The following is an 18,663-nucleotide window of genomic DNA, read 5'->3' on the forward strand; positions in this document are numbered from 1 at the left end:
GAGCTGTCGATTTCGAGTCATTGTGACGGTGTGTAACAGAGTAGAACTGCCCCATAGGGTCTCCTAGGTTGTAATCTTTACAGGAGCAAATCATCAGGTCTTTTCTCCCAGAGTAGCTGGCAAGTTCGAACTGCCGATGTTTCGTTAGCAGCTTTAGCCATAGTGCTACCGGGGCTTGAACTTGAGCAGAGTATCTGAAATTGCCAACCCTCAGTTTTCTCATCTCTAACGAATGAATGTAATGACTAATTTAGTCAATTTTACAGCTGGAGCGGCAATTGTGACTCTTGTTGGAGTTTGGACATGTGTGGATGTGCCAGGCGATTGATAGGATTTGTCCAAAACGTACCAGGGAAACAGCCAAGCATTGAACTATAGAGCATTGGAGCCATATTACTTAAATCTCTAGTGTTACACATAGACGCATGTCTTAGTCTAAGGGAGAAAGAGGCCTGAAACAAAAAACTGCAGGAACCACCATAGATATCATTGCTTAATGGCTCCTCTAACAGGCTCCATCACAAAAAGATGAGGGCTGTTTTTTCCCACTTGGTCAAACATCAGCACTCAGTTTCGGCAGTTCAGGGGCCCTGCATGAAGGTGTCAGAGTCAGTTGGGCTGTGTCAGCACCCGGTGGGAGACCGCAGTATACTACCAAATGGCAACAACAGGAGCAGCACCCACTGGAGACCTTCGTGCTCAGTGGGCCCATATTTGACAATATTCAAGACACACTCAGCCACTTCTAGAAATACTCATAAGGACAACAGCAAGTGAAAATTAGAGTACTGCTGTTGCTGTGAACTTCACAGATCCCAGTCTGGGAAAACTTGGGTTAACTAAATTAGAAAAGGGTATTGTAAAGTTCATATCGCCTAGGAGGCACTCAACAAATGTTAATTATTATTGTCGTTCTTCAATGTACAGCAGAACTGATTACCCCTTCTTTGGTGCCACTTTTGTGCACAGTATGTATTTCTACTATACTCTTAAGTGAAATGTTAATTTTTTTCAAATTAATTTAATTGAAAAGTATAAGTATCTGCTAACTTTACTACATAAGAAAAGAATGGGATCGGTAAGACTTCTCAGTTGTATCCAAGAAAGGATGACATTAAGAGATGATCCCCAAAACAAACATTTACAATCAACCACAGGAACTAAAGATTTAAGTATGTTTATTTAGTTACGCTTCTTTACTAGACATGCTCTTAGGTATGTTTACAGTAAGGCACGAAGGTTAAGCACTCAGCTGCTAACCAAAGAAGGTTGGCAGTTCAAACCCATCCAATGGCTCCCTGGGAGAAAGAACTGGCGATCTGCTTCTGTAAAGAGTACAGCCTAGGAGTACCTATGAGGCAATTCTTCTCAGTCCCATGGGGTCACTAGGAGTCAGAATCGACTTGACGGCACCCAACAACATGCTTACAGTGAACTAGCAGGACATGTTTGAAAGAAAATATAGAAGTCTTGAAATGTAGGATATTGCTTTTCTGGTTATGTATGAGATTAACACTTGGCAAAGTTATTTGAAGGATGAACAAATGTCTGGTGGAGTAGGGTAAGATTGAAAGCTATAAAAAAAACAAAACGGAGAAAAGTTTTCTTATTCCTTTAAGATTGCAAATTTGGTCAGCCCAATAAATACACATCATTTCAAATGTATTTATGTAATGCATCCACATCCCCCACACATTATTTTTCTGCTAAAAGTGGAAAAACCAAACCAAACTCGTGGTCAAGTCAATTCTAACTCATAGCAACCCTATGGAAAGCCTGGTGGTGTAGTGGTTAAGTGCTATGGCTGCGAACCAAAAGGTCGGCAGTTCAAATCTGCTAGGTGCTCCTTGGAAACTCTATGGGGTGGTTCTACTCTGTCCTATAGGGTTGCTATGAGTTGGAATCGACTCAACGGCACTGGGTTTGGTTTTTTTTGGTTAGCAACCCTATAGGGCAGAATAGAACTTCCCCACAGGGTTTCCAAGGAGCAGCTGGTGGATTCAATCTGCCAACCTTTTCATTAGCAGCTATACCTCTTAACCACTGCACCACCAGGGATTCCTAAAAATGGAAAGGAGTTTTATAATTTTACTGTTGGAATAATATATCAGTTTTGATTTTGTAGTTATCTTTTTGTATTTTGGAGCCAACTTTTTATTTTTTTTTAGGCCTCAAACCTTTTTAAAGCTCTCAGAGGAGAGACCTAGACACTGGAATGACCCCAGTGAGTAAGGATAGAAAACAGACAGTGATAAAGAAGCCAAACCCATTTACAGTCAGCACTCATAACATCCCTGTGGAATAAAAGGAGAAAATATTTAAATTAAGGTGTTTACCAGAGCAATGGAAGCCAAGAGCCAACAAAATACTGAGCTGTAAATTTGTGGTGAAAGAAAATACAATTGTGTTGAAGATGTGAATGTGGCGGATAGGCTAGTGGGACTGCTTGGCAAAAATTTAGAGAGAGCTGCAAGGGCAAATTTAATCATCAACATGAAAGTAACAGAAACGATACCAATGATGCAGAAGGTTTGGGTTTTACCATGACAAAATGGAAGCAGTCAGATAAAGGCATTTCCGGTGTCTGTTTTTTGCACATTATTGCTGTGTAATGACCACATAGAGAGTGTGGTGCTGCTGATGAGGACTTTCTTCACCACCCCACAGAAAACCTGGGGGACTTAAAAAGCCGGTCATCTATTTGCTCTTGAAAAAAGGAGGGTTAGGAATAATCAATACAAAACAGTTTTATAGTTTGATGCTTGTGAGTTTAACTTTAAAAAGGTAGGAAGAGATGATAGTAGTTGAGATTAATCGTCTGCACCACCTAGGGGCTCTGACACATTTGATTCCGACTCATGGGGACCCCCATGTTGGTGCTGCCAGGGATTATATACATACACATGTATATAATATATACAGAATAATATATATTTTGTATCATGTATCTCAGGTCCCTACCCACTGACCTGCTGCCATTGAGTGGATGCCGACTCATAGCGACCCTACAGAATAGAGTAGAACTGCCCTGTACAATTTCCGAGGAGCGGCTGGTAGACTCTAACTGCAGACATTTTAGTTAGCAGCCGTAGCTTTTAACCACTACACCACCAGGGTTCAGGTCCCTAGGTGGCACAAATGGTTTGTGCTCAATTACTAACGTAAATGCTGGTAGTTCGAACCCACGCAGCAATTTAACAAAAGAAAGTCCTGGTAATCTGCTTCTGTAAAGATTACAGTCAAGAAAACCCTATGGCGTGGTTCTACTGTAACATATGGGGCCACCATGAGTTGGAATCCATTCGACTTTTTTTTTTATCATGTATTTGTCTATATAATATATATGATTATTGTTATCCATATTATCCATTGCTGTCGAGTCAATTCAGACTTATAGGCCACCCTATAGGCGGCTGTCCCATGGGATTTAAAAGGTTGTAAATCTTTACAGAAACGGACTCTCGTATCTTTCTCCCCTGGAACTGCTGGTGGGTTCCAACAGCCAACCTTTTAGTTAGCAGCTCAGCACTTAACCAGTGTGCTACCAGGCCTCCTTATCAATATTAGTAAAGGAAATCCAAAAACCATATTTAAAATGCAGCATCCAATATTGTATCTTGTTTCTCCAAAAAAAATTATGTTTCAGCTCCCTGTTTTCTTTAAGATGAATTTCAAAAGCAATGTTTGCAACTATAGCAGAGATTTTGCTTCCCTTTGGTATCTTTCAAAGGAGCCCTGGTGGCACCATGGTTAAGCGCTCAGCTGCTAACCTAAAGGATGGCAATTCGAACCCACCACCCAACTGACAGGAGAAATATGTCCCAGTCCGCTTCCATAAAGATTTACAGCTTCCTATTTTTTTTTTTATGGGGCAGTTCTGGTTGCGTAGTGGTTAAGTCCTAAGGCTGCTAACCAAAGGGTCGGCAGTTCAAATCCACCAGCCACTCCTTGGAAACTCTAGGGGGCAGTTCTACTCTGTCCTATAGGGTCACTATGAGTTAGAATCAACTTGACAGCACTGGGTTTGGTTTGGTTTTGGTATGGGGCAGTTCTACTCTGTCGTATAGGGTCGCTAAGAGTCAGGACAGCTCAACGACAATGGTTTTTGTCTTTGTTTGGTATCTCTCTAATCAGCATCATGACTCATCAGGCTCCTCATGGTAACAGTCCTTTTAGCTGGTAATCACCACAATTACTATGGGAACCCACATCTACCATCCACCAAGGGTCAGCCTCCTGAAACCAAAAAAACCAAACCCATTACCATCAAGTCGATCCCGACTCATAGCTACCCTTTCCGTTAGCAGCAGAGTCCTTAACCACTGTGCCACCAGGGCTCCTTTCAGCCTCCTGAGGTATTTGAATTCAGAAGATCTAGTGAAAATCAGTTTCTGGAGACTTATTCACTACTTTTTCAAGGGATCCCAGAGAGCTGTTGGATTGTTTGGCTGGTTTCATTTTCATAGAATCCAACCTGGGAAAAGAGGGTCTAGAATATCAGGTGTGTGTCATCTATTAGAGAACTCTGTACAATTACGTATTCCAGAGTTAACTCTTAAGCACTCTGATACAAGTGATGAGTAACTAATGAAAAGGTTAACCAAGACCCTGGAGACCTGCTTTAAGTCTCTGAAAAAAGGGACAAGCCTATATTTTCTACCTGTAATTCCCATTTAATAGAAAAAGAACTAAAAACAAGGAAACAGACTAAAGCATCTGAATTCAACTCAGTCTTCTTGGCAGGCTCAGCTGTGGCTCCAACATACATTTTCCAGATTTCTTCAAATCAGGAAAATTTTATTACTTTAGAAGCTTAAGAAGTAAATGGATATGTATTTCAAGAAAAAGATATCTAAGTAAAGTTGAAATTAGTGATCATAAAACGGAAGACTAGCCACATTTTGGTACAAAACAAAATTTATTCTGTACGACTTGAATGATATTCTGGTGAACCTCAAATAATTTGGGGAGAGGAAAAATATTTTAAAGTTCAGATTAAAAAAATAATAAAAAAAAAAAACCCATGTGACCAAATGAGCTTCCTTCCTCACTGGCTCCCTGGGGCAAACTGTCACCCCCAGAACTGAGTTCTGAAGGGCTTCCAACACTTCCTTCTGCTGGCCCGTGCCTAATCAGTTGCACTTCACAAAAAGACAGGAACTTTTTTCTCCCTTAACGGTCACAGTTACATATCTTCCCTTCATTCCCCTACAGTTAAAAGCCTTTGTTTCCCCAGAACCCGGGAAAGAAATGGTTGCACATCTGAAAGAAAAATCATGTTATATTCATCAATAAGCCACGTGTAGTTATTTTTATTTAACTTGCATGCCAATGCTGGTTGTCAGTATGAAGTAATGAAAGTTTTTTTGCCATTTCAAAAATTACTCTTACATCTATACTCTAATTACTAATTCTAATTACTCACTAGCAACAAGGAAAATATTCCCAGACTAGCTATCATTATAATTCAATTCAGAACACTGCCTTATGCCTATTGATTGGTCTTTCTAAGAGGCCCTTGAACTGTGACATATTCTGATTCAGAACATTCCCCTCATCTCTCATCCTTATCTCCCAAACTTCAGATTCTGTAAAGCTTTGCCTATAAAAGACCAAATCCATGGACAAAAAGTTAATTAGGATCTTTCCATTTTCTCCAACTTGTTCATAAATTGGAAACCCTGGTGGCGTAGTGGTTAAGACCAAAAGTTCGGCAGTTCAAATCCACCAGGCACTCCTTGAAAACTCTATGGGGCAGATCAACTCTGACCAATAGGGTCACTATGAGTCGGAATCGACTCTATGGCAATCTTGGTTCGGATTTTGGTTCATAAATTGCTACAGCACGTATCTACCACTCATCTAAAGCTTAAAAGTTTAATATGTTCTTCAAAGCCAAGCAAAATGTCCTTTAATAAAATAGTTAATAATTGCTAGTATCAGAAACAGTTATTGCCTAATCTCGCCAGTAGATAACACTATGGGAGCTCTCAGGATTTGTATACTCATTATTTATTTTCATATCAGCTTTCTGTCCTTGACTCAGAAATGTAGAAAGAAAATGATTACTTTAGCTTCCTACCCTCTGCTACTAGTTCTGGATTCAAACATAATAATTTAACAATATATTAGAGAAAATTATTGATTACATCCTGGAACATGCTTCTGAATGAAATGCAACACTGAACATTCTCTCAATAAATCATGTGAATCTGAATTCCTGTCCCAGGCTCTGCTTTAGGAAAAACAGTTCCCTAAGCTGAAGTACTAGAACTGACCCCACCACAGCGGCTGTGTGTTTTGTTTTGTTTTGTTTGGTTAAGCCGAAGTATAACTTGAGCCAGTAGATTGAAAAGGAGTGATAGGTAGTGATGGGAAAACAAACAAACTCAAACATATCCTGCAAAAATGACTGTTCTCAAAGAATAAATATAAAATCTCACAAGCCTCTAGGCAGAAATAATAACTAATAAAGGCCCAAACAAACAAACAAAAAACCAGCTTGGGAACTCTTAGCTGCACATTGAAAGTTATAGGACCATGGAATGCTATCTAGACTTTTGAGTGAAAAAAGAACTACCACCTAAGAATCTGAAATAGCACCAAGATAACACTTGCCAGAGAGGGAGAAAGGAAAGACATTCATAGACTGTCTTATCTCCACAGAGTCCTGGTGGCTAAGTGGTTAAAAGATTGGCTGCTAATCAAAGGGTTCAACAGTTGGAATCCACCAGCTGCTCCTAGAAAACCCTATGGGGCAGTTCTACTCTGTCCTATAGGGTCACTAGGGGTCAGAATCAACTCAACTGCCATGGGTTTGGTTTGTTTTTTTTGGTTCTTACCCCGATACCTCATCTAAGGAAAATTCTTCAGAAAGGACTCTACTAAAAAATAAATCAGAACAGGGGCTTCAAAATAAGGGACGATGAAGAATAAAGAGAAGTGAGCAATGATTCATGCAATGTGTGTATAATTAAGTCCAAGTGCATAATAAATACAGTGCCTGGGAATTTGTGATGTAAATGCTAAATATTCTTGAAATAAAAGAGACACTGCAAGAGAAATCATAATAATGGCCTATAATTAAAGTGCTAAATAATCTCAGCAATTCTTTGGGAGTTGACAGTGGAGATACAGAAATGAAGAAAAGTATTTAACAGGTTTCAAATTGAGGGTAAGGGTGGAAAGTGAAGAAGTAAATGTATCCTGAAAGTCTCTACTTTCCGAGGTAGGGGAAACAGTGAGGAGAGTTAGTGGGCAAAAGCTAGTATTTTATAGAAGAGTAAAGAAATATAGTTTGAAAGAGATGTCGAGACAGAAGGCAATGGCTAATAAAGTAAAAAAAAAAAAAAATACAGAATTGCTTCTAAATTAACAAACAAGAAAAAGAGAATACATTTTCTACTGGTTAGGTACTGCTTTTGGGCTATTAGTAACAGAGGCCTGAAATGACAGGAGCTTAAACAGGATAAAAGCTTATTCTTCCCTCAAGTATAGTATGTCCAAAGGTAGACTAGCCAAGGCTGACACAGTGGCTTTATAATTGCATCAATGTTCAGGCTTCCTTTTATCTTTTTGTTCCAATACCCTTAACATTTGACTTCAATCTTCAGTCCCATCTCATGAGTGCTACAGGCCATTATTACTTCTACCTTCCAAGCAGAAAAAGAGGAAGAGGGAACTACAAAATTTCTTTCATCTCAGCTACTCCCACTTTTAGGAAGGTTACCTAGAAGCCCCATTCAACAAATCTACCCATATACCACAGAACTCAGCCACATGGCCACTCCTGTCAGCATTCAGAAAACAAACAAACTTGGTGCCATCGAGTCGGTTCCGACTCATAGTGACCCTATAGGACACAGAAGAACTGTCCCATATGGTTTCCAAGCACTGCCTGGTGGATTCAAACTGCTGACCTTTTGGTTAGCAGCCATAGCTCTTAACCACCACACCACCAAGGTTTCCCTGTCAGCATCAAAGCCTGGGAAATACAATTTTTTACCAAATGCATAACCTTGTCCAACAAAATCTGAGTTCCGATATCGAGAGCCGAGGGGAGAATGGTAATAAGTGGGTTACCAGCAGTGTTTGTTACAAAGGGTGTTTTGATAAAACCAGTAGAAATAAGAAAAAGAAAGAAAAACAGAAAAAGTAATATGCAAGGAACAAAATCATGTTTAGATTTATTGAACTAAATATGAAGGGACTGAATTTTCCTATTAAAAGATGAAAAGTGTCAGATTAAGTAAAAACAAAACACTGTATGTTGCTTAGAAACAATTATAACTAAATAATTTTATAAAAAGATTAAGCAGCGCCTTCCTTCAGCTTTTTCATATTATCCTTCAGTGAGTAAACAAGAATTTGGAGTCAGTGATAATGAGGATGATGCCGAAATGTAGATATTTAATTAAAATATATAAAGTATCTCCTTTTTATATTTATTATGGAAAATTCAACAGTTTAGTAAATTATAGGGTTAATATAACTTATCTCTAAAATAATTTGTTTTATCACATTTCATAGGTCTCATAAAAATGTAATATTCCAAGACTTGTAGAACATTTATTGATACATATTTTTTATAATCTTCAAGATTACAAAGCTTCTGCTTGTATTTACCCAAATTTACTCACTCTTTCAACAAATATTAAGGCATAGGAGTGTACCAGACTCTGCTCTTTAAGTATCTTCGTTTCTCACGTGTATTAAATAAATTGGAGTTTCTGGCACTGTCTCACTGTCCTAAAAACTGAATTAACACAGTGTCATGAATAACCTTTGGTCTATATGGAATATAAAGGAGTCCTGGTAGTGCAGTGGTTAAGCGTTTGGCTGCTAACCCAAAGGTTGGTGGTTTGAAACCACCAGCCACTTCAAGAGGGGAGAGATGTGGCAGTCTGCTTCCATAAAGATTACAGTTTTGCAAACCCTATGAGACAGTTCTACTGTGTCCTATAGGGTCGCTAAGAGTCGGAACGAACTCAAAAGGTTTGGTTTTGGTTTATATGGAATAGAAGAAAGTACTTAGAAGCGAAATGCCAGCAAACAGGAACAAGAGCCTCCATGCCAGAAGCAGTGGAGTATAGTGGTTAGGGTTAATGCAAGGACTGCAGAAAATAACAGGGCTCTGTTCAAACCCTGGCTCCAGATCTTTAATCCTCTTATCAGCTTCCTCATCTGTCAAGTGGAAATTAATAAGTACTTCATAATTTTGCCAGAGAATCAAATGCAATGGAATACAATGTGTTTCAACGTGCCTGACACACAGTTACGAAAAAATCCGTGGCCCATAGGGTTTCCAAGGAGCAGCTTGGTGGATTCCAACTGCCGACTTTTTGGTTAGCTGCCGAGCTCTTAACCACTGTGCCACCAGGGTACCCGCACACAATAAGCACTCAATAAACAGCAGCCATTACCAGTATAATGACAGAGACCGGTTGAGGGAACACAAGAAACTTTTCTCTGGTTAGAAAACATTTGATGTCAAAAAACTAGGACATTCTCACAATGAGACTTGCACTGCTGTTTTTAAGGCTGGGACCCTAGCATACCCTAGCATAGTAACTTCACGATGTTTACAAAAGCCAGAATTGGAGTGATTAGTTAATCCTACAACGGATTGCACCGCAATTTAAGGTTCTAAGTCCTTTTCTCAATTGTCTCGTACAAAGAGGTTAGGTGCGACAGAGCCAGGAGTAGAGCAAAGCCAATCATGCCGACTATGGTTCTTGCTTCACCTCACTGGTGTCCCCTGGCGGCCTCGGGGAAGCGCCCTCAAGTGGCTGCCTCCGCGCCCCATTTTACTCAGGTCTCCGGGCAGCCCCGCCGCAGGATCACTGGGCAGCAACCTGCGACTGCACAGCTCTCTTGCCCACACCATGTTCACTGAATTTACTAGGAGCAACACCACGGCCCACCTCCCTTCTAGAGGCCCGCCGGCAGCTATGAAAATAGCCTTTACTCGGAAACCAGGGCTTATTTCCCGGCTGCAAGAGGGTCATTTAAGACTCCGTCTCCTGGGTTGCTAGCAGCACTGCCTTAATGATGGGCAGAGCGCCACCCTGAGCAGGGGCCTCCCAGCTGTTAAGTTTCTCGCCGTGGTACATGGCGAAGTGCAGGTAGAGAGGATCCTTCTTTTCTTGCCATCGAGCCGCGCTGCCCGCCAACACCAGGGTCTCCGCTATCGGGAACGCTGGCGCCCAGACGCATATCCACTGGCGCAGCAGCCTTTGCGCAGCTGGCCCACCAGGAACTGCGGGAGCCCGCGAGCTCTCACCTGGCCTTGGACTTCGCCTGCACTTAGCTGCCTTGCTTCCCGCGTCTAGATTTGCTCATCTCTCATTCAAAACATAAGCGAAGAAACAATATATTCCACAGTCGGTAGGAGACTACACCACGCCACATTAAGACTGCATTTAGTGTTTTATGATTTGTCTGTAGAGGTGTTTTCCTATTGGAGGCTGTGACATCCCTGGCTCCGGTGTCTCACTGGAGAAGAACCGCCTCCTGACGCGTAGCCTTTCCCTCGAATTGGAAGTGGAAGTTGGCTAGTCCTAATTTACATAGAAGCCACTATGTAAGGAGGTGCTCCACTGCGTAAAGGATGGTTACTATTTCTAAATCTGTGGATTCAGTAAGTGGAGATGATCTATTCCCCTAGACAGGATCTAAAGACAGAGCCTGGCGTCTGTATTTTGATGTACAAAAAAAAGCAGAGTCACTACTGCACTGCACCGCACTTCCAAGCTATGACGCTGGGAGCCAGGACTGCTGCATTCACGCCTTTTCTCCCCAGCTCCAAACCCAAGAGGAAGCAACCCCTGTAAATTTCGACAGTAAATCTTCTGTCGATGGTAACCGGAACGCTGCATGTATACCACGTTTCTGCATTCACCACATGCATATACTTGCAGGGTAAATACATTACAACTCTTTTTTTGAAATTGTGGGGGCCCTAAAAAGGGCCTTTTGGAGTCTGGACGAAAGCCGCTAACACACCTCAGCCTCCGAAGCCGTACAGGGTACGGCCCTGGCGCTTCAAAGCGTATACCACATCCATAGCCGTGACTGTCTTGCGCTTGGCGTGCTCAGTGTAAGTCACTGAATCACGGATCACATTCTCCAGAAAGACTTTGAGCACACCCCGAGTTTCCTCGTAGATGAGCCCGGAGATGCGCTTGACACCGCCGCGGCGAGCGAGACGCCGAATGGCAGGCTTCGTAATTCCCTGAATGTTGTCCCGCAAGACTTTACGGTGGCGCTTGGCACCTCCTTTCCCCAGGCCTTTTCCACCTTTGCCGCGACCCGACATTTCTAGCAGTAACTACCTACCTACGTCCAAAACCGAAGGCCACTGCAAGAAAATGAGCCGCTAACCTGGATTTATAGTCCCTTGTAGCGGACCTGTTTGGAAACCTCAAAAAAGTGGGTGGAGCTCTCCGCCCCACCTCCGGAGACTTTTTTTTTTCCCTACAATTGATTGATTCGTTTCTATCTTGCACAGTTAGTTCAGTAAGCAATAGGCAGTAAGCAAAACCAGACTGATTTTTTGTGTCTTTCTCGAAAAAACTTTCTGATATTTTTTACCATAAATTTGAAGAAAGGCACAATAGGGTAACGTTTAGAAAAAATGAGCTTGTAGTAGAACTTTTATATTGGCTTTTCTCAACGCTTAAAAAATTATGTAGGCCAGATCCCCTGCTTTTTCTAATTGTATATTTTTTCAAAAGGAATTCTTAGTACCGTTCGCGGACTAACGTGAAAATCAAGGTATAGGAGCAAAGGACGCGTTACATCTTATTATATGTCAGAGCGATTACAGCCTCCCACTCTTAGGTCTTTGTTTTTAGTCATTGGTGGGGGAGAGGAAACGTTTTAATGGGTCTTTTTTTTTTTTTTTTTTTCCTCTTTGTGGCCCTACGGGGAAATTTAATAAGAATTATTTCAGTAGGTCCAGCCTTACTCAGCTTATTCCTGCCTCGTCCCTTTCCTCTGGGCAATTTGCAGATTTTTCTGGCTTTTCTCCCTTTGAAGCTTGTATTTGCCTTTCAACCAAATAGCTCTATGATTTAACTGATTTTTTTTTTTTCAGTCCAATTCGAGATTGTCAACTTCCATTTAAAAATGTTAAGTTATTTTAAAATAACAGATGCCACACTTGTGGTTTCGAATAGTGCCATACTGCAAATCCCAATCAGGAAGCTCTAACCAGTTTCTTGAAGAGAATTCCTGGGGTGGGGTCGTGGGGGGGTGGGGGGGACGGATCACTGCTCTTGGGAGTTTCTTTTTTAAATAATTTTATTGTGCTTTAAGTGCAAGTTTACAAATCAAATCAGTCTCTCACATATAAACTTACATACCCCTTACTCCATACTCCCACTTACTCTCCCCCTAATGAGTCAGCCTGCTTCCTCCTTCCAGTCTCTCCTTTCGTGCCAATTTTGCCAGTTTCTAACCCTCTCTACCCTCCTACCCTCCTATCTCCTCTCCAGACAGGAGATGCCAACACAGTCTCAAGTGTCCACCTGATACAAGTAGCTCACTCTTCATCAGCCTCTCTCTCCAACCCATTGTCCAGTCCCTTCCATGTCTGATGAGTTGTCTTCGGGAATGGTTCCTGTCCTGGGCCAACAGAAGGTTTGAGACCATGATGCCGGGATTCCTCTAGTCTCAGTCAGACCATTAAGTCTGGTCTTTTTATGAGAATTTGGGGTCTGCATCCCACTGTTCTCTTGCTCCCTTAGGGGTTCTCTGTTGTGTTTCCTGTCAGGGCAGTCATCAGTTGTGGCCTGGCACCGTCTAGTTCTTCTGGTGTCAGGATGATGTGAGCCTCTAGTTCATGTGGCTCTTTCTGTCTCTTGGGCTCATAGTTATCGTGTGACCTTGGTGTTCTTCATTCTCCTTTGATCCAGGTGGGTTGAGACCAATTGATGCATCTTAGATGGCCGCTTGTTAGCATTTAAGAATCTTGGGAGTTTTTATTGCACTAAAAAGCAGCACTACTTAGAAGTTAATTCATAATTTTTCCCCAGGTACTTAACATCTTCAAGAATATTTTAGTAAATTGGGCTCTCTGCTGCTAGTTTTGAAAGATGAGCCTTTCCAGCAGGAAAGCTTTGTGGAAAATGTTTACACATATAAATGCTTACAGTTTGCCCTTCTTTCAATCCTGCCCATCTCCATAAACCAAAAAGTACTTTTTTGTTAAAGATGAATTAAAAGAGCCCCAGGAACACTTTGTATGGCTGAAAAAAAAAAAAAAATCTTGAATAGTCAAACTGTATTACATGATTTTAATCCTTGATTCAGAATGAAAAAAAAGTATCACATCTCGAAGAGATCAGGATTCTTGTAACAGTAAAACAGGCTGATTTATTTGTATTTACTTTTCTTCAAAGTTAACATCAGAATATTTTCAAGTTAGAAATCCTTCTTGCTTACACGAGTGAAAGGAAAAATCATTCCCAAAATAATAATAAACAACTCTCTGTTAAGAATTTTCCAGGATATAGGCAAAAATGTAAGTCCGCTCACAGAACTCATTCCAGGAATATCTTTTTAAAAACCGCAGGAGAGGTTTGTATGTTAATTTATCCAGTATAACTAAGTCATTGGATGTTTACTAATGTACTTAACCTTCAGACGGCTTTAGGACGTGGAAAGGTTAAATAATTTATCCAGGTCAGCTGGTAAGTGGTAGAGTCAGGTTTTGAACCCAGGCAGTCTGGCTCCAGGATGACTGCCTTAACCATTACAACACACTGCTCTTCTGCTTCAAAGACATTTACTGAGTTTCTACCATGGGTTAATCATCGAGTGTCCTTAGGCACTAAGGACATACGCATAAAAATTGAAAATGTTATTTCAAGGAAATCAAATCTGTATTAAGATAGCGAAAAGGTAATTTTGTTTCACTTTTGATTTGAATACCCAGACCCACTGCCGTGGAGTGGATTCCGACTCATAGCGGACCCCATAGGACAGAGTAGAACTGCCCCATAGAGTTTCCAAGGAGGGCCTGGTGGAATGGAACTGCCGACTTTTTGGTTTGCAGCCGCAGCACTTAAGCACTATGCCACCAGGGTTTCCTTAAATTTGAATGGATACTATAATTCAAACAAAATTATTTCAATAAGTAAATGTTTAACATTACATCACGTCAGCAGTATAATTGTATAATTGTGAAAAACCCCCCAAGAAACCAAACCCAGTGCCCTCGAGTCGATTCCCACTCATGGCGACCCTACAGGACAGCATAGAGCTGTCCCATAGAGTTTCCAAGAAGTGTCTGGCGGATTTGAGCTGCCAACCCTTTGGTTAGCAGCCATAGCACTTAACCACTATGCCACCAGGATTTCCAATTGTGAAAAACATTGAGGTAAAAGAAACGTTAGTAGAAAGTAATTTCTGGATAAAGAAATCAGTTTGCTATGAATTTGCAATTTAAGTATATAAGGACAGTTGCTGCCGTTTTTTACTTTAGTCTTTTCACGAGTTCTGAGCGCCACAAGGGCTATAAGGGAACAGGGGAAGGAGAACACCAAAGGCCCTGGAAAGTTTTCAGTGACAGTATCTGCTGAGCCGCCCTGACCTACACAGGGCAAGCCCAACCCAAGACTTTCAGCCTCAGCGCCTGAGTTGCACCTGAGGCCTCTCACTGGAATCCAAAGACTCTTTTCAGGCCCATACCTCAAAGAAAAAAGATGGTAAGTTTTGGCCAGGCGATTTTGTTCCTGCTGCTTGTGCAGAAAGCGTTCATGTCTAGTCTAGCATTGTAGTTTGGGAGACCTTAGAAGTGAAGATGGGCAGCCTGAGAGCTGCAGAACTTTGAGGGGAGGCCAGTGTCAGCCAGTCTAGTTAAGAAAGTTCAAAATGCCAGTTATTGACGAAACCTTTTTTGGAGGCCTGCTCCCCACGCTGTTTGGCTAACAGGGGCCGATTAGGTTTGGCAGGAACAAGGCTCTTATGTAAAGGAACAGGCAACCTAACCTGTATTAAAAAAAAAAAAAAAAATTTTTTTTTTTTTTATTATTAGGCAGACTGAATTCGGTAGGGAGATTGTGATTTCGCTTGAGGAGAGTACTGCCTCCAAGAAGCGCGGTGTGGAGTTACCTAACTACCTTGCTGTATGCTGACTTGAATGAGAAAATGCAACTAGGGAGCATAGCAACGTCTACCGCTCTGTGCGACCTCAACTGCTTGAGCACTTGTACTTATGGATGCAGTAGCTCTTCTTCGGGATTCTTCTATTTTCAACCATGCTTCCTTAGTTCTTTAGTCTTTTTTCCTGGGAGCGAGCGTGGATGCTGAAACCTCAGTACCTATTAAAACCAACAGGCTTGCAGACACCCAGCATTTGGGTCCTGAACGTTCATATGGGCGGCTATGTAAATAAGGACTAGAAGATTCCTCTTTCTATTGGACAGAGCTGGAGAAGGCGGCTAATTGGGAGCGGAGCCTGCCTGCCTGTCATTGGTCACCGGAGCCGAGTATTGGCGGCGCCCAATGGGAGCTGGCTGCCTAGTGGTAGCAAAAAAAAGTAAAGGAAGTTCCGGGGTGGCGCGCTGCATTCTCGTATCCGGAACGAGAGCGCTGTCTTTTCCTTCCTTCCTGGAGTTTTAGGTGCGAGGGGAGCATGTCCGGTCGCGGAAAGCAGGGCGGCAAAGTGCGGGCAAAGGCCAAGTCCCGGTCCTCCCGCGCGGGCCTGCAGTTCCCGGTGGGCCGAGTGCACAGGCTGCTGCGCAAAGGGAACTACGCGGAGCGAGTAGGCGCTGGGGCGCCCGTGTACCTGGCGGCGGTGTTGGAGTACCTGACGGCGGAGATCCTAGAGTTGGCCGGCAACGCCGCGCGTGACAACAAGAAAACCAGGATAATCCCTCGCCACCTACAGCTAGCCATTCGCAACGACGAGGAGCTAAACAAGCTGCTGGGGAAAGTGACCATCGCTCAGGGCGGCGTCCTGCCCAACATCCAGGCCGTGCTGCTGCCCAAGAAGACGGAGAGTCAGAAGACGAAGAGCAAGTGACCCCAGCGCTACCATGGGGGAGCAAAGGGGGCTGGCTTCCCCAGCAAAGGCTCTTTTCGCGTCCGCCCGCAGTGTCTTTGGATGTGCTGGGTGTTAAGAAGAGTTGGCGCGATCTAGTGGGGAGGTGGGAGGCGAGGACCCTGCCCGGGTCGGGGACCAATAAAGTCGGTGAAAATCATGTGGTCGAGAGAGCTGTGTAGTCGTGGGGCGGCCGGGAAACCTTTAGAGCAGGTAATGGTGGGTCGGCCTGATCCACCCACTGGCTGCTTTGGTTCGCAGGTGACCCTTGAGGCGTTATGGCTTGGTAAGGGAGACCAGAAGGACCCACTGGCCTGGAGGTGGGCAGGGTAGGGCTCTCCTTGTTCATCTTAAGGCAAAAGAGAGGCAGAAATAGGTGTGCATTCGGGGAGTGGGGGCGGGGAATGGGGTGGGTGCATTATTATTATGCTCCCTGGCCAGAGCTTTCGCTGTCCTGTGTGTCTGTGGGTTGGTTGTTCAGGATCCATTTCTAGGAAGGGAACCAAGGGGCCGATCCGATCTCGGGGAAGAAGTTGTTTCTTCTGCCATTCTCACCCTCCATACTTTTCAAAAGGTGGAGTGATTTTTCTGCCTTCACAGGGTGGCTCTGATGACGTGGTATCAATTTAAGAAAATTTTCTTAGCCTGATAGCTGTGGCGTTTTCAGGTTTTGGATTTCAGATACTTACGTTTGGTTCACGTTTCTTTAAAATGAAGAAAATATTCAGTAGTAGTATGTGTAATGCAGAAGCCTGAGTCATTCGGTTGGAAATTCGTTCCCCTGGTATTCATGTTGCATAACAGTGCAGCATCTGTAGTCCTGAGTTACATAGCCTGTGAGCTTTTAAAATGATGTTCGCAAGTTTCTAACTTCACTGTGGTCTTGTCTTCATCATATCAAATTTCTCTAGACATGTAATCGGTTTGATTTTGCTTTGTAAGAAAAAGAATCCCTTGCTTTAAGGGGTTAGTACTCAACACATAGCCTTCTTGAAATCCCATATGTTCCACCCCTGCTTGAAGTAATGACCTCTTTCCAACAATGCCTCTATAAGAGTTCCATGGTTCACAGGCACGGCATTGGTTTAATATGTGAGGAGAACAGGAGGCCGAATGAGTTAACTACAGGGAAAAATGCATTTCAGATCAGGAATCCACATTTAGAAGTTAAGACACTAGCAATCCTATTCTGCCCCTGGTTGGTAGTTCATTTCACCTGCTCAGCAAGCTCCATCCTTGCCCACAGGGCCAGTAAAAAAAGATCCCAGTTTAGATTTCATGTGTTTGGGTTCATTTTTCCTATGAGTTAGGGTTGAAGTCTCTTTGCAAAATATATATACATATATACTTATATATGTATATGTATGCTTTGGTTTTTTGTTTTTTATGTATGCTATATCTTCAGCCCTCAGCACTTACCTGCCTCAAGGTTCAATCAGCCTCTTACCATTTCTATTTTTGAGGATTGTTCTTTTCACCTGGTTAATTTCTTTGCAGTTGAAAATGCATACTTTCTACAAAATCAGTTCATCTTGTGATCTTTGATGAACAAACGGGTAATTCTTGTCATGTAACATTGTTCATTTACAAGGCCAGTATTTCTTTGAGTGTGAGACCACATGGAAGAAGACGTAGGACTAATAAATGATGAATACTGAATTCTGATTTTCAGTAGATTTATGAATCCATAGTTTTATTTACATACGTAGGCACCCCTTCCTGTGGAGGTAAGCCATTCAGCACGGCAGACTCTAACTTGGTCAGGATTTGTTTGATCTGTTTTTCCTGCGGGACCGGTCTTGCCTTTGTGTCTCGGAAAACGGGTCTGCTCAGTTTTCTCTACTTGGAATCACAGGGTTTGCCAGGCTCCACCATTAGTGATGACTGGCATACTATATGCAAACTCCTTACAAAGTAGTACTGAAAGTATAGGGCATCCCACCCCTTCTAATTGTTAAGAGGCTTCGACATGGTGCACAAGAGGTCCAGCTGGGTTCTCTGCTCCTTAATAGTTGTGAAATTACGGAAAAGTGATTCAACCTCTTTAAACTTGTTTCATATATATAATGGGTATAATAATAGAGTTTACCTCAGATGGTTTTAGGGAGGATTCAATGAGATGCTGTAAACGAGGGCACTAAGTTTCCTGTGTAGAAAAGTTCAGTTAGTAGTTGTTAGCTTCTGTAGGGGTTCTGGTGGCTCAGTTGTTAAATGTTTGGCAGCTAACAAAAGGTTGGCAGTTTGAATCCACCGGGAGCTTGTTGGAAACCCTGAGGGGCAGTTGTACTCTGTCCTATAGGGTCGCTATGAGTCGGAATCCACTCCATGGCAATGGGTCTGTAGAGTTGGCGTCAACAAATGCCAACTTTATGTATAACAGAAAAAAATGTTGCTCGGTCCTGTGCCATCGTCATGATTAAAACTGGATTTAGAGTGAGTAGCAGTAGTTATGGAAAGTGCTGAAATAGTAAGCATATGGCGTTCTAGGAGTCCTGTGACCTTTGTGATAATAAACCATAAAAATAAGTCTGGTGACTTTTTTTTACTAATTACAGGCAATTCACAATCTATAACAGAAAAGGGTAATAAATGGTTATAGCTTGTGAACTTGAATT

General features: G+C 42.4%; 2 protein-coding genes across 2 annotated transcripts; one reads left to right on the plus strand and one right to left on the minus strand.

Annotated features, from left to right (window-relative positions):
• Positions 1-10,829: 10,829 nt before the first annotated feature.
• On the minus strand, positions 10,830-11,350 carry LOC126074687 (histone H4). Its single transcript, XM_049881506.1, has one exon. The coding sequence runs from the start codon at positions 11,315-11,317 to the stop codon at positions 11,006-11,008; it is 312 nt and encodes a 103-aa protein (XP_049737463.1). The 5' UTR covers positions 11,318-11,350; the 3' UTR covers positions 10,830-11,005.
• Positions 11,351-15,573: 4,223 nt separating this feature from the next.
• LOC126074688 (histone H2A.J) lies at positions 15,574-16,208 on the plus strand. The gene has a single exon (XM_049881507.1). The coding sequence runs from the start codon at positions 15,641-15,643 to the stop codon at positions 16,028-16,030; it is 390 nt and encodes a 129-aa protein (XP_049737464.1). The 5' UTR covers positions 15,574-15,640; the 3' UTR covers positions 16,031-16,208.
• The last annotated feature ends 2,455 nt before the right edge of the window (positions 16,209-18,663 follow it).

Source organism: Elephas maximus, chromosome 4 (assembly GCF_024166365.1).
Source record: "Elephas maximus indicus isolate mEleMax1 chromosome 4, mEleMax1 primary haplotype, whole genome shotgun sequence".
Taxonomy (NCBI): Eukaryota; Metazoa; Chordata; class Mammalia; order Proboscidea; family Elephantidae; genus Elephas; species Elephas maximus.